The sequence below is a fragment of the Gymnodraco acuticeps genome, unplaced genomic scaffold (genome assembly GCF_902827175.1).
Source record: "Gymnodraco acuticeps unplaced genomic scaffold, fGymAcu1.1, whole genome shotgun sequence".
NCBI classification, from domain to species: Eukaryota; Metazoa; Chordata; class Actinopteri; order Perciformes; family Bathydraconidae; genus Gymnodraco; species Gymnodraco acuticeps.
Window position 1 is genome coordinate 942306 of NW_022989750.1, and position 18889 is coordinate 961194.

The 18889-nt window shown below is 40.8% G+C and overlaps 2 protein-coding genes across 5 annotated transcripts in view; both read left to right on the forward strand.

Annotated features, from left to right (window-relative positions):
• Window positions 1-1293: 1293 nt before the first annotated feature.
• On the forward strand, window positions 1294-5635 carry cunh1orf53 (chromosome unknown C1orf53 homolog). The gene is made up of 4 exons (XM_034206834.1): window positions 1294-1422; window positions 1728-1897; window positions 4138-4239; window positions 5317-5635. The coding sequence occupies exons 1-4, from the start codon at window positions 1362-1364 to the stop codon at window positions 5386-5388; spliced, it is 405 nt and encodes a 134-aa protein (XP_034062725.1). The 5' UTR covers window positions 1294-1361; the 3' UTR covers window positions 5389-5635.
• Window positions 5636-9372: 3737 nt separating this feature from the next.
• Window positions 9373-18889, forward strand: part of lhx9 (LIM homeobox 9) — a 15499-nt gene continuing 5982 nt past the window's right edge. The window contains exons 1-4 of one of the 4 annotated variants that reach the window (XM_034206560.1): window positions 9373-11406; window positions 14665-14903; window positions 15838-16040; window positions 17054-17409. In XM_034206560.1, the coding sequence (XP_034062451.1) occupies window positions 14724-14903; window positions 15838-16040; window positions 17054-17409 (739 nt within the window). In that variant the 5' untranslated portion in view covers window positions 9373-11406; window positions 14665-14723. Of the gene's footprint in view, window positions 11407-14262; window positions 14904-15837; window positions 16041-17053; window positions 17410-18889 lie in introns of those variants that run through there. The other 3 variants (XM_034206646.1, XM_034206476.1, XM_034206717.1) reach the window with 3 other exon arrangements.

Here is an 18889-nt window from a genome sequence, read left to right on the forward strand (position 1 = left end):
AGAGTCTGCCTGGATCCCAGCCAGATTTCTTCAGGCTGACTGGAAGGTAATTAAGTGGCAGCAGGCTGGGGCATGCTGTTTCAGGCATCCATATGAAATGATAATGGCTGCTGCCTCAACAAAAAAGAAAAACACAATATGACACACATAAACACAAACAGAAACATAGATAAAGCTCTTAAGAGTCTTGGACATTTTGAACCAGTGATATATCACATTTCAGAGAACTGCAGTTATCTTAAACTCAAATAGAAAAAAAGGACAATATGATGTTCCATTGTTTTAAATCCCTTGAAATATGTTTCTGATCTGCTTCAAACATTTGACCTAGCTGAGGTGCACATGATTAAACTCAATTGAAATATCATCACAAGTAATTATAGAAAGAGGGCTCACTGTTTTGTTTTAAGTTCATTAAAATGCAGCCTTAAAGCCAACAGAAGAGCAACTGCAACATCTTGCACTGTTTCCCAACATTCAGTGTAAAGTGTAACTTGTAAAGCATATGCATTATCTTACATTTCAGCTTGTTTTACTAAAGAAAGAAAATAATCTTGTTTTATTCATCTAGCGTTCTTTAATGTTCCTCATCATAAGCATGAATATGTATATTATCATTGATGTGTAATTTGTCTTAGGGTGCATTGACCCCACAGTGTCAGTCAAAAGACACTTGTCAGGTTTCATTACCCAGAGTTCATTTGTAGACATATCAGAGGTGGCTTACAGCGGTGGATAACCTTGAGAGGACTCATGAATGTCCACTCATCAACCTTGCAGTGCTTTGTCCAAGTCACTATATAACTATATTATGAGAAGGTGTCTTTGTTTGCATTGCTCCCAAGGAGGGCAAAGCTTGGAATTTAGGGATAGTGTATAGGCTTACAATTTAAATTATACAATAACAGGAGGTTTAAAATTGCATATATATCATAGAGTAGAATACAGCAGAAAAAAGATAATAGCACTTTTAATTACAGAGGATTTTTGCTACGTTTAGCTAAGTAAAATATCAAAGTGCTTTTTGGGAGTGAATGAGATGTGTTTTTTTAAAAATTGGGAAAATTACCCTTTCACTTGTGTAATGGGTGCTAATTATTTTTAGAAGAAAATAGTGCACCAATGCTTTAAGATTTGTGTCTGTATTTGGTCATTGTTAAATCACTATATTTCATTCTATATGTAGTCACATAACTAAATGTAGTAATGCGGTGATGATTCACAAAACTATTATATTTGTCAGTCATTATTTGGTGTTTTATGTAGGCTATGTTGTTTTAGGATACATATCCTCCCACGGGGCGCGTGCGGCTGCAGTGAAGCAGCAGAGGTGGCGCTGTGAGAGCCAGTGGATCAGTGGCATGGTCACATGTCATGTGACCAGGCAAAGCAGGAAGTACGTAGAGGGAAAACGGAAAACCGGTGAGTGGAGGACGCAAAAGTAAACATGTAACATCTTTCAAACATGTGATATAATCAGTCGTTTCTGTGTTTGATTATATGGGCGGTTTTCCTGGATATCTATTTGCACTCAAGTGCAAGGTGATTAGTTTAGAGTAGTTTAACCTTTACCCGGTTCCAGTAGGTAGCCTAGTATTTTTATTTTTTACATTTAATGTTTCACCAACATTACCGCCGGTGTAAAGCTTTTGTCTGCCGATTGATTATCCTCCATGTGCCGTTTAATAAACGACTTTTAACAATGTCAATACCGAACCTATCTGAAGAAAGCTCGAAGCGACTGAAAGGCAGAGCCAGGGTACAGTCCAATGCAGACAGGAGAGGAGCAGACCCCAGTGAGGGGCTGACAACATGCAGCATTGTACACGAGCACCCTGCAAGAAAGTTCACAGAGGAAGAGATGGACATCCACAGAGCCCACAGAGAGGCATGTGAGGTGAGACCATCACTCTCCCACCCACTGCTCCCATGTTGATGTCAATCTGATCACATGATTAATTACAACAGTGTGTGATATGTTATTTGCAGCATCAAAAATAAACCTAACGTGCCAAAAGTACTTATTATGCAAATGTGACCATTTCAGAATAATATATCATGTTTTGATTATAATTATTGATGCATTAAAGTGTTATCAAAGCTGGTAAAGGTGCAGCTAGTTGTAATGACTTTGTATACTGCAGGGTAGCTTCTGAATGTTATTCCAGGTCAAAATATTCAAAGTAGAGGAGTAAAAGTACAATATTTACCTCTGAATTGTAGTGGAGTGGAGTAGAAAGTAGCATAACATGGGAATACTTGTTATGTATTACTTACTTGAGTACATTTAATACAATTATTTACTTCCCCACCTCTGGTTATTTGTTGGTTGTAATTCTCTACTGAGTTAATTAACTTCAGTTGTGGCATGTGTAAGATGATTTTATTTAAAGTAGCAAAGCCACAATGTAAAGATACTTTGAATACAATACTCTCATTCAGAACATTGCTTTTTGTACAGTATTCAAATGCTGGTCAATTATCTTTCAAAGTAGGATCTGAAAATGCAAAGCATGTACTGTAGTCAAATAGCTGTCTTTGAACAATACATAATATCAATTGCTGAATTTTAGCCAACTAGAAGTATTATAATCATGATGGTATCACAAACCTACTTGAGTTGTTCTCAACTGTTTGCATTAGAGTCTAGCTGTACACAATTACACCATGTCAACAAAAAAACATGTATGCATTCTGTCACTATTGTAGTGCTACACTGAAAATATGAAACAGGTATTTTAACTTCACATGCTTCATCTGTTTACCAAAACAAATGTAATATATGCAAGCTCAGTAGCAATTTTTTTTGGAGCTATACTCAATATTGTGTCTACTTATTTATGTTGAGTTAAAAATGTTGCCTGTTTATGAATAATGAGAATCTAGTAGAGAAGACTGACTACCTTGAGGTGATTGAATGTTTTTTTTAAAAGCCCACCATGGTACATTTTCATTTCTACTAAGTGATATGCTCCTTCATATAACAAACCAAATGTGAATTTCACAATAATTCAAATACTATTAGTACAAACAGTACTGTATAAAATAGGATTATTGTTTATCAAAACTGTCCTGTACCTGTAGAGCCATTGTTCACTTTTTCTTCTAGAAACCCCCCAATGTGTCCTTGGTATAATTACATTTGACTGTCATTTGCCATTTTAAATTTGATACAAGGTTTCCTTATTTTCATTGTAATTTCCTTATTTGTCATTTGTATTATAATCTGGATCACAAAGGGATTGTCAATATATTACACATATATGCTGCAAATATATGCACCATAGATATATTTTAGGAAAATTACAGTTGTAAAAAAACAATTTTTATTTTGATTTACTTAGACGCTTACCTACTCAGTGTTTCTACACAGTACCTGTCATGTAAGTAATTGTCAGATCCATCATATTCAACCAAATCTTCCTTGCTCTTCCATCAAACAGAGTGTGTCTCAGTGGTGATGACAGTGGTGAATAGGTGTCATCTTCATGCCTCCAGGCTTATCTGTTGTAAATATTGTGCTTCTGAGTGTGGATGAAGTTTAGACAAGTTGGCCGCGACCTGAGGAGAGTGGTAGGGCCTGGGTGGGAAAAGCACAATACAGAGGGGGCCCTGCTATGCCAGCTTCACTATGTGCCCCTGCAATGCCATGCGAAATGACAGGCTGTGTCACCAAATGGCCTGGGGGCTTTTTCCCTTTGTGGCCTGTCAAAGCTCACCAACTAGTGGGCTCTCAGTTTGAAACAGACTGAAGGAGGACATTTTCTAACTTCCCAAGGAATGCCAGAGTAGCTCAGTGTTTTCTTCTACGTACAGAAGAGTTTAAATGTCTGTAGAAGATGCAGATCAGTTGATAACTCATTGCAGATTTTCACCTACAAAAGAGCTGCACTAGTTATTTAGTAAAATCAGAGATTCACCATGTTGCATCTGTTTGTATAAACATAGGTTTTCCATTCCCTCACCTCCTTGACCCAAAGCAATCTGTCTCTATATGTTCACATTCAGTAGTATACCCGCCTGTGCATTTGTGTTAGATATGCACATGTAGGTATATGGTGATGTATGCGGGGGTCACACACCAGCATGTGTTTGTATGTCACACTAATTAAATAATAATGTCTTCATTCTGTTCAGACAAAGAAGCAGATGTACGTGGACCCTTCCAGTGGGTACAAGGTGTTCACAGAGTATGCCCAACTTCAGAGAGGGAAATGCTGTGGCAGCGCGTGCAGACATGTGAGCCCTTTGATTTCTTGTGTACCAAGTTGTGTGTTTCTCCACTTCACTCTGTTTTTTCACAGCACGTTTTTTCTTTTCAGCTGGCCTCAGTGGTATGTTTAGTTTTGTCCCATCCTCTTCATTTTTTTTTTTATCTATCCAGTTTCCATATGTCAAATTGCCTTCGATTTAACCTGTGTTTTCTTAAAGATCAAATAGTCTTACATTTCTTATGCCCAAAATAGCACAAGTTTATATGCATGGCCAGTTAACAAGAGCATCTGAACATCAGCTGTCCCTGGTGCCGAAGACAATCATTTATTATTTTCAATAAGTCTATTATTCTGTATGTTTTTTCTTTTCAAACAGCACATGTAAATCATTTTACTCAGTTTGACAATGTACTTTAATGTTCAGTGAACACTAAGCTTTAGGCTTGCAACATTTGATATGATACATGTTACTAATGTAAACCAGACAAGGGCTGCACAGCATGTGGCCTGCTTGGTGCATGACAACATTTTATCCCTCAAAAAACAAATCCTTTTTCCTCCAGTGGTTTTACTTTTGCAGACATTACTGATGAAATAAAAGGCTTAAATAGTTATTTCTTTCGTATGGGGGTAAAGGGCTTATTTTACAAACATCACTTACACCAAACAAACACATTTATTCACAAAGTGAATGACCCATTTTTAAGCTTTACCAGTTACAATATGGTCTCAAAGATGAATGGAAAAACAGTACATCATTTCCCCTAATCCTACAAGTGTTAAACTGCTCAATGCTTAATACTTTTAACGTTGACATACATCTTTAGGTTTATTATTTGAAAATCAAACCACACTCTGTAAATGTAGGTCGATATAGACAGGATGGATTTGATCATAACATTATACCCTCATTATACCTGTGCTCACTTCACCTATGTTGTGACCTGGTGACATGTGTCGTCCTTTCTTACTGTGTCTGGTTCAGTCCTAGATATTCTTTTAACCTCATCTTGTTCTGTTGAAAGCTTACAACCATGTCTTGTTCTCTGTGTGACTGATGTTTTACTCCACATATGACTTTCTTTTTAAATTTCTCCTCTAGTGTCCATATGGCCATGTCAACGTGAAGGACCCTGCAATGAAGAAACAGTTTAATACTTTATTTTATGCATGACGAAGGTAAAATGTCTGTTCAGAATGGAACACAAAATATGTTGCTTATCTTCTGCCTGTCATTATCCGGACTACTTTGGAGTCATTTTTAGCAGTGTACTAAATGATGAAATAGGGGTACTGTCTGTGCAATATCTACCTCCAGTGAATCACAACTATTCTCAGGATTATTATTATTCTCACAAGACGGGGAAGGAGGAGCAATGATTTGTTCACTAGAGCCTCATATAAAATAGTCTTTAATCACATTTTTGTTTTGCCATATTTTTCAGTTATTTTTCTCCAATGTCCAATGAAATGCCTTGAGCTCCATTTCTTGTTTCTCTTAGAGTATTTAATATGTTGTGGTTTTCTGCTACTCTGATGCATTTACAAGGGTTGTGGGAGTATGGAGATGAAAACTGAAAGAGCATTTTAGATCTTTGCCCTCCAGATAAAGGGCATATAAGCAAAACTAACTGCAGATAGTCAGATGGAGTCTTGTGCTCTTTTGCTTTGCATCTCTAGTTATTTTTCCTCCCAAATGTACGACTGTATGAATATTAGCATCATTTACACTCCACAAGTGCTCGCCTGAACTGTCTACCTTTGACTGAAACACTGTGTTGTTAAAAATAGGCAGGGGCCAAGGGTCATCCCTCACACTTGGCTGCGCTTCTTTTACACTACTTGATGGAATCAGGCTGCTAACAAACATGCCATGGACATCAACAGCAGCCCTCCCCACCGGACTCCCAGCTCAGCCTCCTGGCAACACTTGGCTCCAGCTCAGCTCCCTGCGGCTGCTCTCCTGAGCTGCAGCCTAATGAACTCCTGGGCCCTCCTATCCCAGCACTGCAATAGATCAGCTCATGTTCACGAGCTTGTTTAGACGCACACATGCATAGACAGGCTTACTCCATCAGAGCACCCTGTGGCTCCTAATAGGCCAATATAGAATAAAAGTTGCTCTAAACACCGCACTGTGTAGCCCACAGTAATAGTACAAGGTAAGGTCAAGCGCTCATGCGGCAATACCTGTGCGTGCGAGAGATGTTGAGGGAAGATGTGGCACTTGATTTGTGAGTGCATGAGGAGAGGCAGCGCCATGCCTCCGGGCACTGGCTGTGAACCTGCCACACACACTCGCCTGTCTCCGCCTGATCGGGCAAACAGCGTCGGGATGAGAGGATGTGTCTGCCGCGGAGTCCTGTCGCAGCCGCCTACTGGCGCAGCCACACTTTCCCTCGGCAGGTGGGTCCCAAAGGCAAGTGCTTAGTGATCGGACAAAAGCCCTGTGAGCGGCTACAAGGAGATTCATGATCCCAACAGTGCTGGGGAGGACAGGTTCTTGGGGACGCGTCGTCAGGCGGGATGAGAGGCAAATGTATTTGGTGTTATTCTAAACCGAGGCAGCGGAGCGTGCGGCAGCAACATTCCTACAGCGGGACGGTGAAGGTGTCACACTCATCAAGTACCTGGGCCCGCTCGCCTGCCGCGGCTCTGCGGGTTTTGCCTAGGGACTTGTCTGTCACATTAAAGTAGATGCATTGCCATTCAGGGCCTCGGCGGTCCCGCAGCCTGACCATGAAATAGGCCAACTTTCATGTCTGCCTCATCCCTCCACGTCTTCCCGATCCAGTGATGGCACAGTTTGAAATGCTTTTTTTCCCTTTTTTAAATCATGTACTTGCCTATCAGTTGTTGACTGAGACACAAACAACACAGCAATCCCTTTGACAGATTTTTGGAGAAAGTTGCTTGGAAAAACCTCCTGCCACCATAGACAATTATCATATTAAAGTATGTTTGGAAACAGTAAGCATGTTCTTGAATTGTGCTTTTTTGAAAGCACGTCATTCACTTCCACAATGAGAGAGCATTGAAAAGACAGCCATCTTTTGTATTTGTCTTGCTTATAAATTGGTTTTAATAGTCTTTTTTGTTTTCAACTTATTAAATTGTGTCTGACAACTTTAAAAACTGTAATGGCAATCAACCTCATGAACAAATTCATTCTGTTGACTTTGGCTGTATTATGCAATATCATAAAATGATGAAAATTGAAGAAATCTCTCAATAGGCAAATAGCCTGCGCGCATCCACATTTTCACACACATGGTATTCCCTCAGTGCAGATGTGCTCTGAAGTTACCACAGCCAACCCGACATGTGAGGTGTTTATTTCAGGCATTTTGGACTGAACATCTCTGACCTTCAGCCGGAGCATATGCTGTGCTGGAGCAGAGTGGCAGATAGACCGTGTGCCTTTCTACAGGATGATGGCACTAGCCGCAGAGAAAAAGAGAGCTGTCCAGTTTGGAACTGTGACCAGACAGGCTCTAGTCACAACCAGTTGACAGGCCAAGTAGCCCCTCCCTCACTCCGCCCCCCACCCACCCCATCCATCTCAAACAGGAACAGCAGCCCTGCGGCCAATGGCCCCGACCACAGTCAGTTACAGTGTCTCCATCACTGTTAGCCATGACCAGCCAGGAACTGACATAGGGTTGGGCGGGGGGGAGAAAAAAAAAACTTGAGTGTCAGCCGTATGATGGCTGAAAGGAACATCAGTCTAAGCAATTGGCCGGGCACTGCTATGTACTTGTTGGTGTGCATGCTCGTGGGTACGTGCATGTGTGTCTTGATATTTGAGCAGCCCCTACATCAACGTCTGGTCCTGCTACACACACACTGTCAGCTCGCCTCGGGGCAGCAGCCTCCACAGTGGTCATATGGACAACCAGATCCCTGTGGTAGAATTAGTGATAAAAAACACACATGGCCACTGAGTGACAGTCAGCGCACCAGATTCCTTTGGACAGACAGGGCTGCAAATAGCACGGAGGAGCAGCTTCTCCTTCAGACCGCAACTGGTGGTCAGGCTCATGCCAGGCCAAGTCGTGGCTGCCAGATGAGCCCAGATAAAAGGAGAGTCAGGGGCAGAAGCAGACACCTAAGTGCCTAGGAGCACTTTGCCCTGTTTATTTCTCTCCTGTTTTTACATCAATGCAGGATTTATTGTCTACACTAACAAGAGAAGGCATGTGATTGCTTTTCTTGTGGCTTTTACACTATTTAACCTCTAACTTGTGATTCCCTCTGACTCACTCTTCAGTGAATGGTTGAAGTAGAAAGAAAGGGAGTGTTTGACAGTATAACAACATATAAGCATCGCTATAGTCTTCTGCACTTTGCCCCATAAGGTTATATAGCGATAAGAACATCCGTCTATTATGTTTCATGTCCTTTCTAGTGTGGCCAGATATGGACTAATACGCGCACCATTCCCCAGGAGGATACTCTGTCCCCAGAGGAGCTCTTGGGGGGTGTGGAGGTTTGCTTTTGGAGCTGTTCTGGAGGCAGGGAGGGGAGGCAGGCAGCAGTTGGTGTGCAGAAAGCAGAGGCTCAGGCTGGCTAGTTAAGAGCTTCTCTCTCCTATCCTCCATCTGCCAGGGACCGGGGCTGTGATTTGAGCTCCAGCAGAGCAGAGCAGGGAGGAGATCGAAGTAGGGGTGGAGGGTGGTGTTTGTCAGTGGTAGTCAGGGGGGGAAGGAAGGGGGAGAAAAGAGAAAGTGGAAGGAGCGGGGAGCTGGAGGAGGAGAGGGGGAAAAGTGAGGGAGAAAGAGCTGGAGAGAGAAAATATGGATAGAAATGAAGAAAAAAACAAATGTGTGAGGATTGAGACGCCTCTAAACAGAGTTTTTATATATTATCATTCTAAACCCCCTTTAGAGTTTTAATGCCAGGTGTTGGCTATAAAAACAGAGTTTAAGGCACATTTTACCCATGCTTATGTTTTTTTTACATTTCCTTTCCTCATGAAACCATGTCCACTGTGTGTTTGTAAATATTTCCAGGATTGGGTTACATGTGACTGGGATACATCTTTACAGTGCTTCACTCCTCCCTCTGTTCCTCCTCCTCTACCCCCCCCCCCCAATTCCCTCCCTTTCCTTTCCCCCTCCTCTCCTACTCCTCTCCTTCATTCTGTCAGTGTTTAGCCCGTGGTTCCCCGCTGCACAGTGGATCCTGGGAGAGCCTTCCCACCTCCTCCTCCTCCTTCTTCCTCGCCTCCTCAGCTCCTATTCTGGCCATGCTCTGGGAGTGACTGAGAGCTCCCTCCACGAGACTGAGTGTCACTTGAGGTGACCCAGAAATGATGACTCCAGATGAACCCTGGATGTGTGGTAATCTAACCACCATGCCCAAGGAGCCAGGCAGCCGTGGAGGCAGGCATCCCGGGCTGATGCAGTTTCTGTGGTCTCACTGTTGAGCCGAGCTCGCTGCACATCCTGTCTGCGTATAATGCTCCCAGAATGCTGTGTGCACTGTTCGTGTTGTGGTACACAGTGAAATGGATCTCAGTGGCGTTGCATTATTGATGAGATACATTCTGATGTCAGTGCAGGTGGAAGGAGCAAAGCAAAATGACTGTTAGCAGTATGGCACTGTGTCATTTATGCAAGCACAGAGGTGTAATTAATTGTCACCCTTTGCTCTCATTGGAGCTAACAGCGTCTATTCACTTGTGTCAATAGAAATCAGTCCATCTATACCTTAATGTGTTATCCAATTGGACAGTGTGAGCAGGTTTAGGGCATCCTGTCCTCTGGATGACCTGTCTTTTTTTATGTTAACAGCAAATATATAATTCAGATGGAGGCACCATGCACTTTAAAGTGTTAACATTTAGCTATTAACGTTATTATTATTTAACTGCTTGTCCTGTTGTTTGACTAATATAATCCACCAATGCACAAAGCAAATACACCAACATTATGGACCATTATACTGTATATTAGGGAAATTAATGATCAATATTGAAATAAAATAAACATATCCTCTTAGCAGTCAGGAAAAATGAAATCTTTAAAGCATAAACAATATTAATATTTACAAAAAAACCTGACATTATTAAATGTGGTGAATTTTTCATCAACATTTTTTTTTATTCATTAGATGTTGCAACATGAGGCAAAATGTGTGTGGATGGTGCCTATCTGAATCCTGCAGTGGGTTATAATATGAAGTTTGTCAGCTGGACTATACTGGAGAGTCAGATGGAGAAACATGCATCACAGTTCAGGGGAAACGAAACTTGAACCAAATTATTAAATTATTTTTAATATTGTTGATATGGGGAATTAATTTAATACAACCAGAAAATAGGAATCTAGAGAAAGACACCAGAAAAAGAAAGATATAACATGTAATGTGTGTACAGTTTACATGACGTTGAAATATAATGAATAACATTATAGCCATAGCAAAGGCCTATCACTGCTTGGTGCAGATTTGTCACATTAATTGGTAACATTCAGAAATTATTTAGCACCTTTATTTCAAAAACAATTTTGATTTGTAGAAAAACACTTTAACAGTATAGGCTTTGTGTTTCTGTGCTCCATATCTATGTCAGATTGATTGATGTAGTTTGACTATAGCTACTTATTTATTCACAAAAAACTCTGCTCTCACACCAATGAAATTACAGCTGTAAGTATTTCGCTTAAATCCCATATAGCCAGTGAATTCTTGAGTGATATGTGTAGTTTATGTTCTTGATCACATCCTTTAACGTTGTTTGCAATATGCGTTCCCAAATAGTCTTTTGGGGTTAACACTTTACTATTTAAATTCATACTAAACAGCTGTGAAATGCATATCGTTTGAAGGGGGGAAACACCAGATGTGTCTAATATTACAAAATCCTGCTCTATATAGTAACTGCATTCCATTTGGCGAATCTAGATTTTTTTATTTTTTTATTTACATCACACATTCTAACCTATGAGTAGGCCATTGGCTCATCTTCCCATTTTCTTTGCTGTTGCCTGCGTGTGTGGTTGTGTTGAGGGCTTCCTGCATACGGGAGAGGAATATTTAAATGTCTTGTGTTTTAATTGACGCCCGAACTAGAGAAGCTCAGAAACGAGGAACAGCCCCCATCTACCGGCAGCTTGTCCTCTGTCTCCGACACTGCCTCAGTCCGGAGCTGCTCCGCTGCACGCTGCACAGGGATCTCACACTGCCTCAGGTAAGACCTTTTTCCATCTCTGCTTTGGGTAAATACAAATACAAAGTAGGCATATGTTTAATTAAAAAAAAAAAAAAACCGCGTGAAGCAATGCCCGACTGATCTGAAGCATGATTACGTTCTCCGGTATAAACAGGCATGTGGTAAAACAAAAGGCAAACCCCTCGAATCTCTATATTAGGCCTACTCCTATATTTTTTATTAACGGGCTACGAAATATTACGTAATCATCTTAATATAGCCTAACCTAACATATGCGTGTGTTGGTGGTATTAAAAGTGTGCACGTTCAACGGCAGGAACAATATGAATTGACGCCCTTCATTAAAAATAGGTAGGCTAATTGCTAGTTGTTTTTACTGTTCGCTGCTGAGATTTTATTCTTTTTAATTAATAAAGTCCAGGGAGTCATCTTGGATTTACACGCCATTTTAAATATTGTTATCAGTGTTTTTGTTTTTTTACGTGTCAAATATTTTTTAATGAAGCTACAGTGCATAAACAAGCAGCGTGCATTACGTTTTTAAAAGACTTGGCATGATAAAGCCAGATCACAAATATTAAATTAGGGCCAATCAGTCCCAGTAACTTAACGAATAATGACACTGAACCGTCCAGATGAATTGTCTTCAATTGATTTAGAGCCAGTAATAAAATATGATGGATAACGTAACTCAGTTTCTTTATTAATAGGATTCGCTCTGAACACGATTCAAACGATAGGCTACATATATCCTAATTAATAAAACACTCACATTGTTTTTTAATGTTTTTGTAAAAGCATGATATTGTGAATTGGCTTTGGTTTATCTAAGATTTTCTAACAAATAACAATATGAACTCAAATATAATAAATATAAAAGCAGTGGTTTAAATGTAGTTGCAGGTAGCCCTAATATCCTAATTAGATACCAAGAAAAGGAAACGAAACAAAACAAAACGAACACAAAAGACAGTATTCCCTCAGCCCCTTGGTGTACACTGACACATTGTTAAACCCTCTTCAGTCAAATGAAATGTCACTGCTGGAGGCAACGGGTCAAAACACTGTTCTTTATCGACATTAACGATAGGCTTACGTCTTAATAAAAAAATACGTAAACATGTACACACTGTATTTATAGTAGGCCTACACAGTGTAATCAAGCCCAGTTTTTTTAATTGAGCCTTTCTAATTCCCGTGGAGAAAGAAAAACAGCATAAAGATTAAATATCACACAGAGCTGAGTTGATCGGTCCTCTCAGGGTGTCTTTGTCAAGGTGAAAGAAATCCCTGTGTCCTTTTTGACTCTCCTTTCACCGCTTTCTGGCTGGTGCTGGGACTCTGACAAAGCGCAAATGAACGATATGTCTCCAGAACAGCTGCAGGTCCAGCCCGTACAGGAGGGTCCGAGCATTGTCTCAAAGCGCAGTTATCAGGAGGCCTCCAATTAAAGCCAACACAACTTCATGCTGGGGGAGTGGGAGGGTGGGAGTGCACATGATAATGTAACACGTCTTGAGATGAAGCATCCACACCTGCAAACCCCCCTGAGCCTCAGTAAGCTAAATCTATTAATGGGACCATATAGGCCTAGTCACAGATTCAGTGAGTCTATTGTTTTATGGCAAAAATCTTCCATCTAGCCATCGACCCTGCTGCAAAGGCCCGTGTGCAAGGAAATATTATCTATACAGACCTTGAGCTGCCTCATTTTGGTTTGTTGTCACCGTATTTGGCCTGCATGTTGGACAGTAAAGCCATTCATTCTATTTGCGTTTCAGAGTTTTCACACTCTTTGACACATTTTTTTATAACTCCAAAGTCGCCTATAACGTAGACTATAGGCTATAGTTAACTAAATGGAACGCTGATTTCTGAAAATATTCAATTGATTCATAGAATAAAAGGTCAACTAAATGTGTTTATATTATAAATCATATATGCTGAAAGCTAATGCAGGGAGTTATTGTGTTTTAATATGGTAAAAATGAACTGAAAATACTTGCATATATAATATTAATTCAATTTATTTCAGATTGTTTAATATCTGTCACCGCCCTCTAGCCTATCAATGATCACTGCCCCGCCCCAAACACACACACACACACACACACACACACACACACACACACACACACACACACACACACACACACACACACACACACACACACACACACACACACACACACAACACACACTTATTATTATTATTGTATTTTCCCACCCACCAAACAGCTGATAAAGAAAGAATTAAACACTTAAATCTGTGTTTACTTTTTTAACAGTAAAGCAATTAAAGTGTCTTCAAAGCAGCAATAATTGAATATATTCGGGAGAATCACTTATCCTCATATCTGACTACTTTAATGAAACTCCAACAATTTAACATAGGCCTACTTTAAATGCATGTTATTTTTAATATGTTTAAAATATATTTACACTCAAATGACTCCATTGTAGTTTATGCAACATCCGCATTACTCTCCAGCATCCTCCCCTGTATATGGAGGAATAAAAGTAATCAAAATATCAATACCATAAAGTAGTGGTCCTTCGCGCAGCCAGAATCGGGAGTTTTTTAGGGTAGAGTGACAGCTCTTTGTTGGTGAATAGAAATCAGTGCCGATGGAGAGAGAGAGAGTGAGAGGGGGGAGACACAGAGTATGGAGAGAGAGAGAGAGAGGAGAGAGAGAGAGAGAAGAGAGAGAGAGAGAGAGAGAGAGATAGAGAGAGGAGAGAGAGAGAGAGAGAGAGAGAGAGAGAAGAGAGAGAGGAGAGAGAGAGAGAGAGAGAGAGAGAGAGAGAGAGAGAGAGAGAGAGAGAGAGGAACTCCTCCTACCAAATTATTCAGACTGGGCAGGCTTTGCTCTCTTCACAAATAGGACACCGGTTCTCAATCCAGGCAGTCCCAACCTGACCTCCAAGCACCAAGGAACCCCTGACTGGGAAACCGGTAGAGAGAATCACCAAAAAGAATCAACAAAAACTTTGTGTCATTATTTTTGGCCAGTTTTCACACTATAGCCCCCTCCCCTCCTCCCTCCCCACCACTTACACACCGGTGTGTCGCGTGATTTGGAATATATATTTTTCCTCGAGGAGAGACATTCACGGGAAGAAGGAAACAGCTGGTGCACCACCACCACCAACTCCTCCTGTCCCACCCATGTTGTAGTTTCTTGGTTCCAGTTTTCTTCCAGTTGCCTTCGCACTGTGGGGAGAAGCTGATCTGAATCTTTGGGGTTGAGTTGTTGTGTTGTGTGCCTCTCTCAGAGCCTCAGAGCCCGGTTGGATGCGCTGAGAGAGCGGGGCGCAGCGCTGCAGTTCAGTATATGGAAGTTGTGAGCTGCAAGACAGAGGCAGGCAGTTGCAAGTTGCGTCCAGGACCGGGAGCCATGCTTTTCCACGGGATCTCCGGGGATCACATCCAAGGGATCATGGAGGAGATGGAGAGAAGGTCGAAAACCGAGTCGCGTATGGCGAAGGGGATGCAGCTGAACGGAAGAGAGTCGGTAAGTGTCCACCAGTGTTTTAATTCATGTTGAAACTCGTTTTAACCTACTGTTTGAACCACGACACCGTGACACAGGAACAATACAGTTGTTTTGGTCTAAGCAGGATTAGGAGGATTTATCAGTTACTTATTTGTGTTTAATTATGTTCAAATGTTGTAGTCTTTGTCCAAAATTAATTTCCCTTGTGGAGTGTATTTCGTGATGACAGTTAAAATGTCCTATTTTGTTGTTATAACTTCTCAATAAGGCCTGTTTGAACAAACTAACTACTCAAAGCAAACTGGCTTCCTATTTACATGCAGTTGTCTCTAAATATATATTTGAAACACACAGTTTTACTCTTGACATCAAATAAAACATTGTGGAAACAATACATCGTTTTCTGTGGACACATTTACTGGTTGCAGTTCTGGCAATTATTTATGCTAGAATTAAACTGTTATCAAAAAGGCATATGTTGTATTTTATTATTATCATTATATTATTAATTCTTACATTTTAGTTGTTTTAAATGTTAAATATCCTATATTTACTCTTGTTTTAATAGGCCTTTATTCAATAAATATATGTTTGACCCTAAAATTGTTACAGTGAATTTATTTTTATTTTTACTTTAATGAACATAAGGATATATTAAACTAAGAAAAATATAAGGTTGGCAAAACAAAAGTATTTAACTCTCCCTAATATTAATTTAATTTTCCTAAGCGTCTTTCATTGACAGTGCATGTGTATTTGGGGCATGTGAACACACCAAGCCTGCATTTGTTTAACAGCGTGTTTAAAGCTCTTAAAAAAGGCCTTTAGTTGATCGATTAAACGTTTAATCTCGTGGGCATCAAGCTTCCAAAGGCCTCTGTTTTTACACATGTGTTGAATAAATCTCTTGACGGGAGTTGCCATGACCTTTTTTTCTGTCTCGTTGACTCAGACCATAACTTCCATGAGCCAGGAGAAGCCTGCTCTGTGTGCCGGCTGTGGCGGCAAGATTTCGGACAGATACTACCTCCTGGCCGTGGACAAACAGTGGCACCTGCGGTGTCTCAAATGCTGTGAATGTAAACTAGCGCTGGAGTCAGAGCTTACGTGTTTTGCCAAGGATGGGAGTATCTATTGCAAGGAGGACTACTACAGGTATGAACAATGAAGGTTAACATTTTAGAAATGTACAGACATCTCACGAAAACATTAGTCTCTATAGTGCGCACATCCTCCCAAAGCTGCTGATCGTATAATTAGCCTATATATTTTTAATTTAATTTTAAACCCTTTAATAAACAACGAATTTTAGGGGGAAATATTGTAGGCTCATGCACTTTTGCCTTTAACCTGGTTCAACAGGCTCTGGTTGTTCATCTTGAATTAGCCTATGTTTAAGCCTTTAGGTCCAATTAAGTCTTATGTTCTGAATATAATCATAACAATCTCACAGGGACCTTCGTGGTGTTAATTGGTAAAAATATATGATAGGCCTATTCATTTATTTATTTTCTTTGGTTTGAAGTCCAGATGTAATATTTTCCCATGACAATGGGTGTAATGTAAACCCTATTAGCTTAAGCCTAACATAAGCAGGAACAAAAGAGCAAATCGTTGTACATTTATATCCTGTTATAAAAACGACCCACCTTAGCTTTGTTCGACAACTTCAATGTGGATAATAACGAGTTATATTGATCAGTTAAAATACAGTCATTTGTGTGTTAATATGCATGTATACATGCCTGAATGTTATTTAGAATTCACAATAATAAGAAAACAATATGGTAACAAAAATCATGTTTACCAAGGTTAGCTGTCTCGCCGATACTAATAGGCTACTATACTTCCGCATATTAGCCTTTTGTGTTTAATGTCTACAGTGTCAAGAGGTTAGCAAACGCACCTAAGTTTAATCACTGAAACTGTGGACTTAGAGAAAATGTTTTTATTTGTAGGCCAGATGTGGCTAATAGCTCAGAATCTAAACTCAGTATAGCCTTTTATAGGCCTACTGCCAATAAAGCTGTGGCAGGTATAACTTGTCTCTCAAGACAAGGAAAGAGCATGGTTAGGTTATTTTAGCCTGTTAATGTGCCGGTTATATTTCGGCCCATGTCCCACTTTGTCTCTTTGTATGAAGAGTCTTGACGATTAATCTGTTCCAGAAGGTTCTCCGTGCAGAGGTGCGCGCGCTGCCACCTCGGGATATCGGCCTCGGAGATGGTGATGCGGGCACGCGACTCCGTGTACCACCTGAGCTGCTTCACGTGCACCACCTGCAACAAGACGCTGAGCACAGGTGACCACTTCGGCATGAAGGACAGCCTGGTGTACTGCCGGCTGCACTTCGAGACGCTGGTGCAGGGACCGGACTACCACCAGCAGCTCAACTTCGCCGAGCTGGCGGCCAAGGGCGGCGGCCTCACCCTGCCTTACTTCAACGGCACCGGGACATCACAGAAGGGGAGGCCGCGCAAGAGGAAGAGCCCGGCCATGGGGATAGATATACCCAGCTACAACGGTGAGCCTCACTTCAAGTCAGCAACACAAACACACGTAGGCCACATAGGCTAGGCTACTATAAAGTTATTAGTCTACCCTAATTGTAGCCTTTAACAGTAGGCCTATGTCCTCTTTTACAAATGCCAAATAATGGGAACATCGAAATGTATCACAAAACAAACCGAGCTGTTTAGCTAAGTACACTCTAAGCAGTTCCTCATTATGGGTTGACCCTTTGGAGCCCAAACTATGGCAACCTTTTTTTCTGCATTGTAGTTAATGTATTATTCACTCAAATCTACCAACATGTCTTCTTCATAAATAATTTTTAATGTTCTAAAATACAGCACCAATATAAATACGTTTAGGTAAAATTGGCATCAATTCAATAGATAAATATACGTATTTTAAATAACCTTTCTGGATAGATTTGTTTCCATTACGCATACAATAGTAGATACACATTACACGTCCTGATTAATGCATCTCTGCTGTAGGCTATCTAAAGTAGGTGGACATTGCCTGCGTGCAGCGGCGCCCGCAGCCGTGGGATAATTGATCTGCAGCTTTCTGTCCACGCGTCTTTCACGCCCCGTTTTTGTGCTTTAAACGGTGGCGTGTGTTGCACGGAGATAGTTCGAAAATTGACATGGCCGTCAACCTTCACTTCGACTTTTACAATTAAGACAAATTTAGGTCAAGAAAAGTGTTTGAACGGGTGTGAAGGGGCTACATTTAGTTTGGTAGGCCTACTGCTGCGTAAAAATCGAGGCCAAAGTTTAGTGCTTTCACAGTCCTTTGACTTTTTGTGGAAGACCGAAAAAACTGTTAACTATTAGCCTACTAGTCAACATTAATGGTCTGCTAAATGTAGGTTTCATTCAAAATCTCGCATTGAAAATCCCCCCCCCCTCCCGGCAACGTCCCCATTTTGTTGTCGCTTTCTGCGAATTAGTGTTCGGTTGAGAAAGTTTGTCTTTGTGCGCCAAGTTTCCAGTGTTCCTGCTGAATGGGGAGGAATAAGGGTAATCTGCGCGTTAATTGTTCTTCGCTAATTGAAGGTGACGTTGGAATCTCTGCCCTCCTGAGCGGCGGTCAGCCCGGTTCTCACAGCGCCGAGCGCAGGGGCCTGCTGCGGGAGAGGCCGGCCAGCACTGTACACCACCCAGCCCGGCTCTAAGCCTTGTTATCCGCAAACACAAGAGATTATGCAAAACCTAAAGTTCTCATGGATGCCTTAGTAGACAAATTACCATTGTATTTTTATTTAACAGCACGACATTCCTAACCTACTTCAGCAAAGCGTTTGAATAACATATAATGCAGCCTAAACAGGTAAAAGAACCCACAGAAAAATACATACAACTCAGTAAGAATTCCTTGTGAGTTCATTATCTAGCGCCACAGACACAGTAAAAGGTCCCTGTGGGAATATCATGTTTTACGTTTGGTTTACTAAATAAAATAAAATGATGTCGAATATATTTTCAAATTGTAAA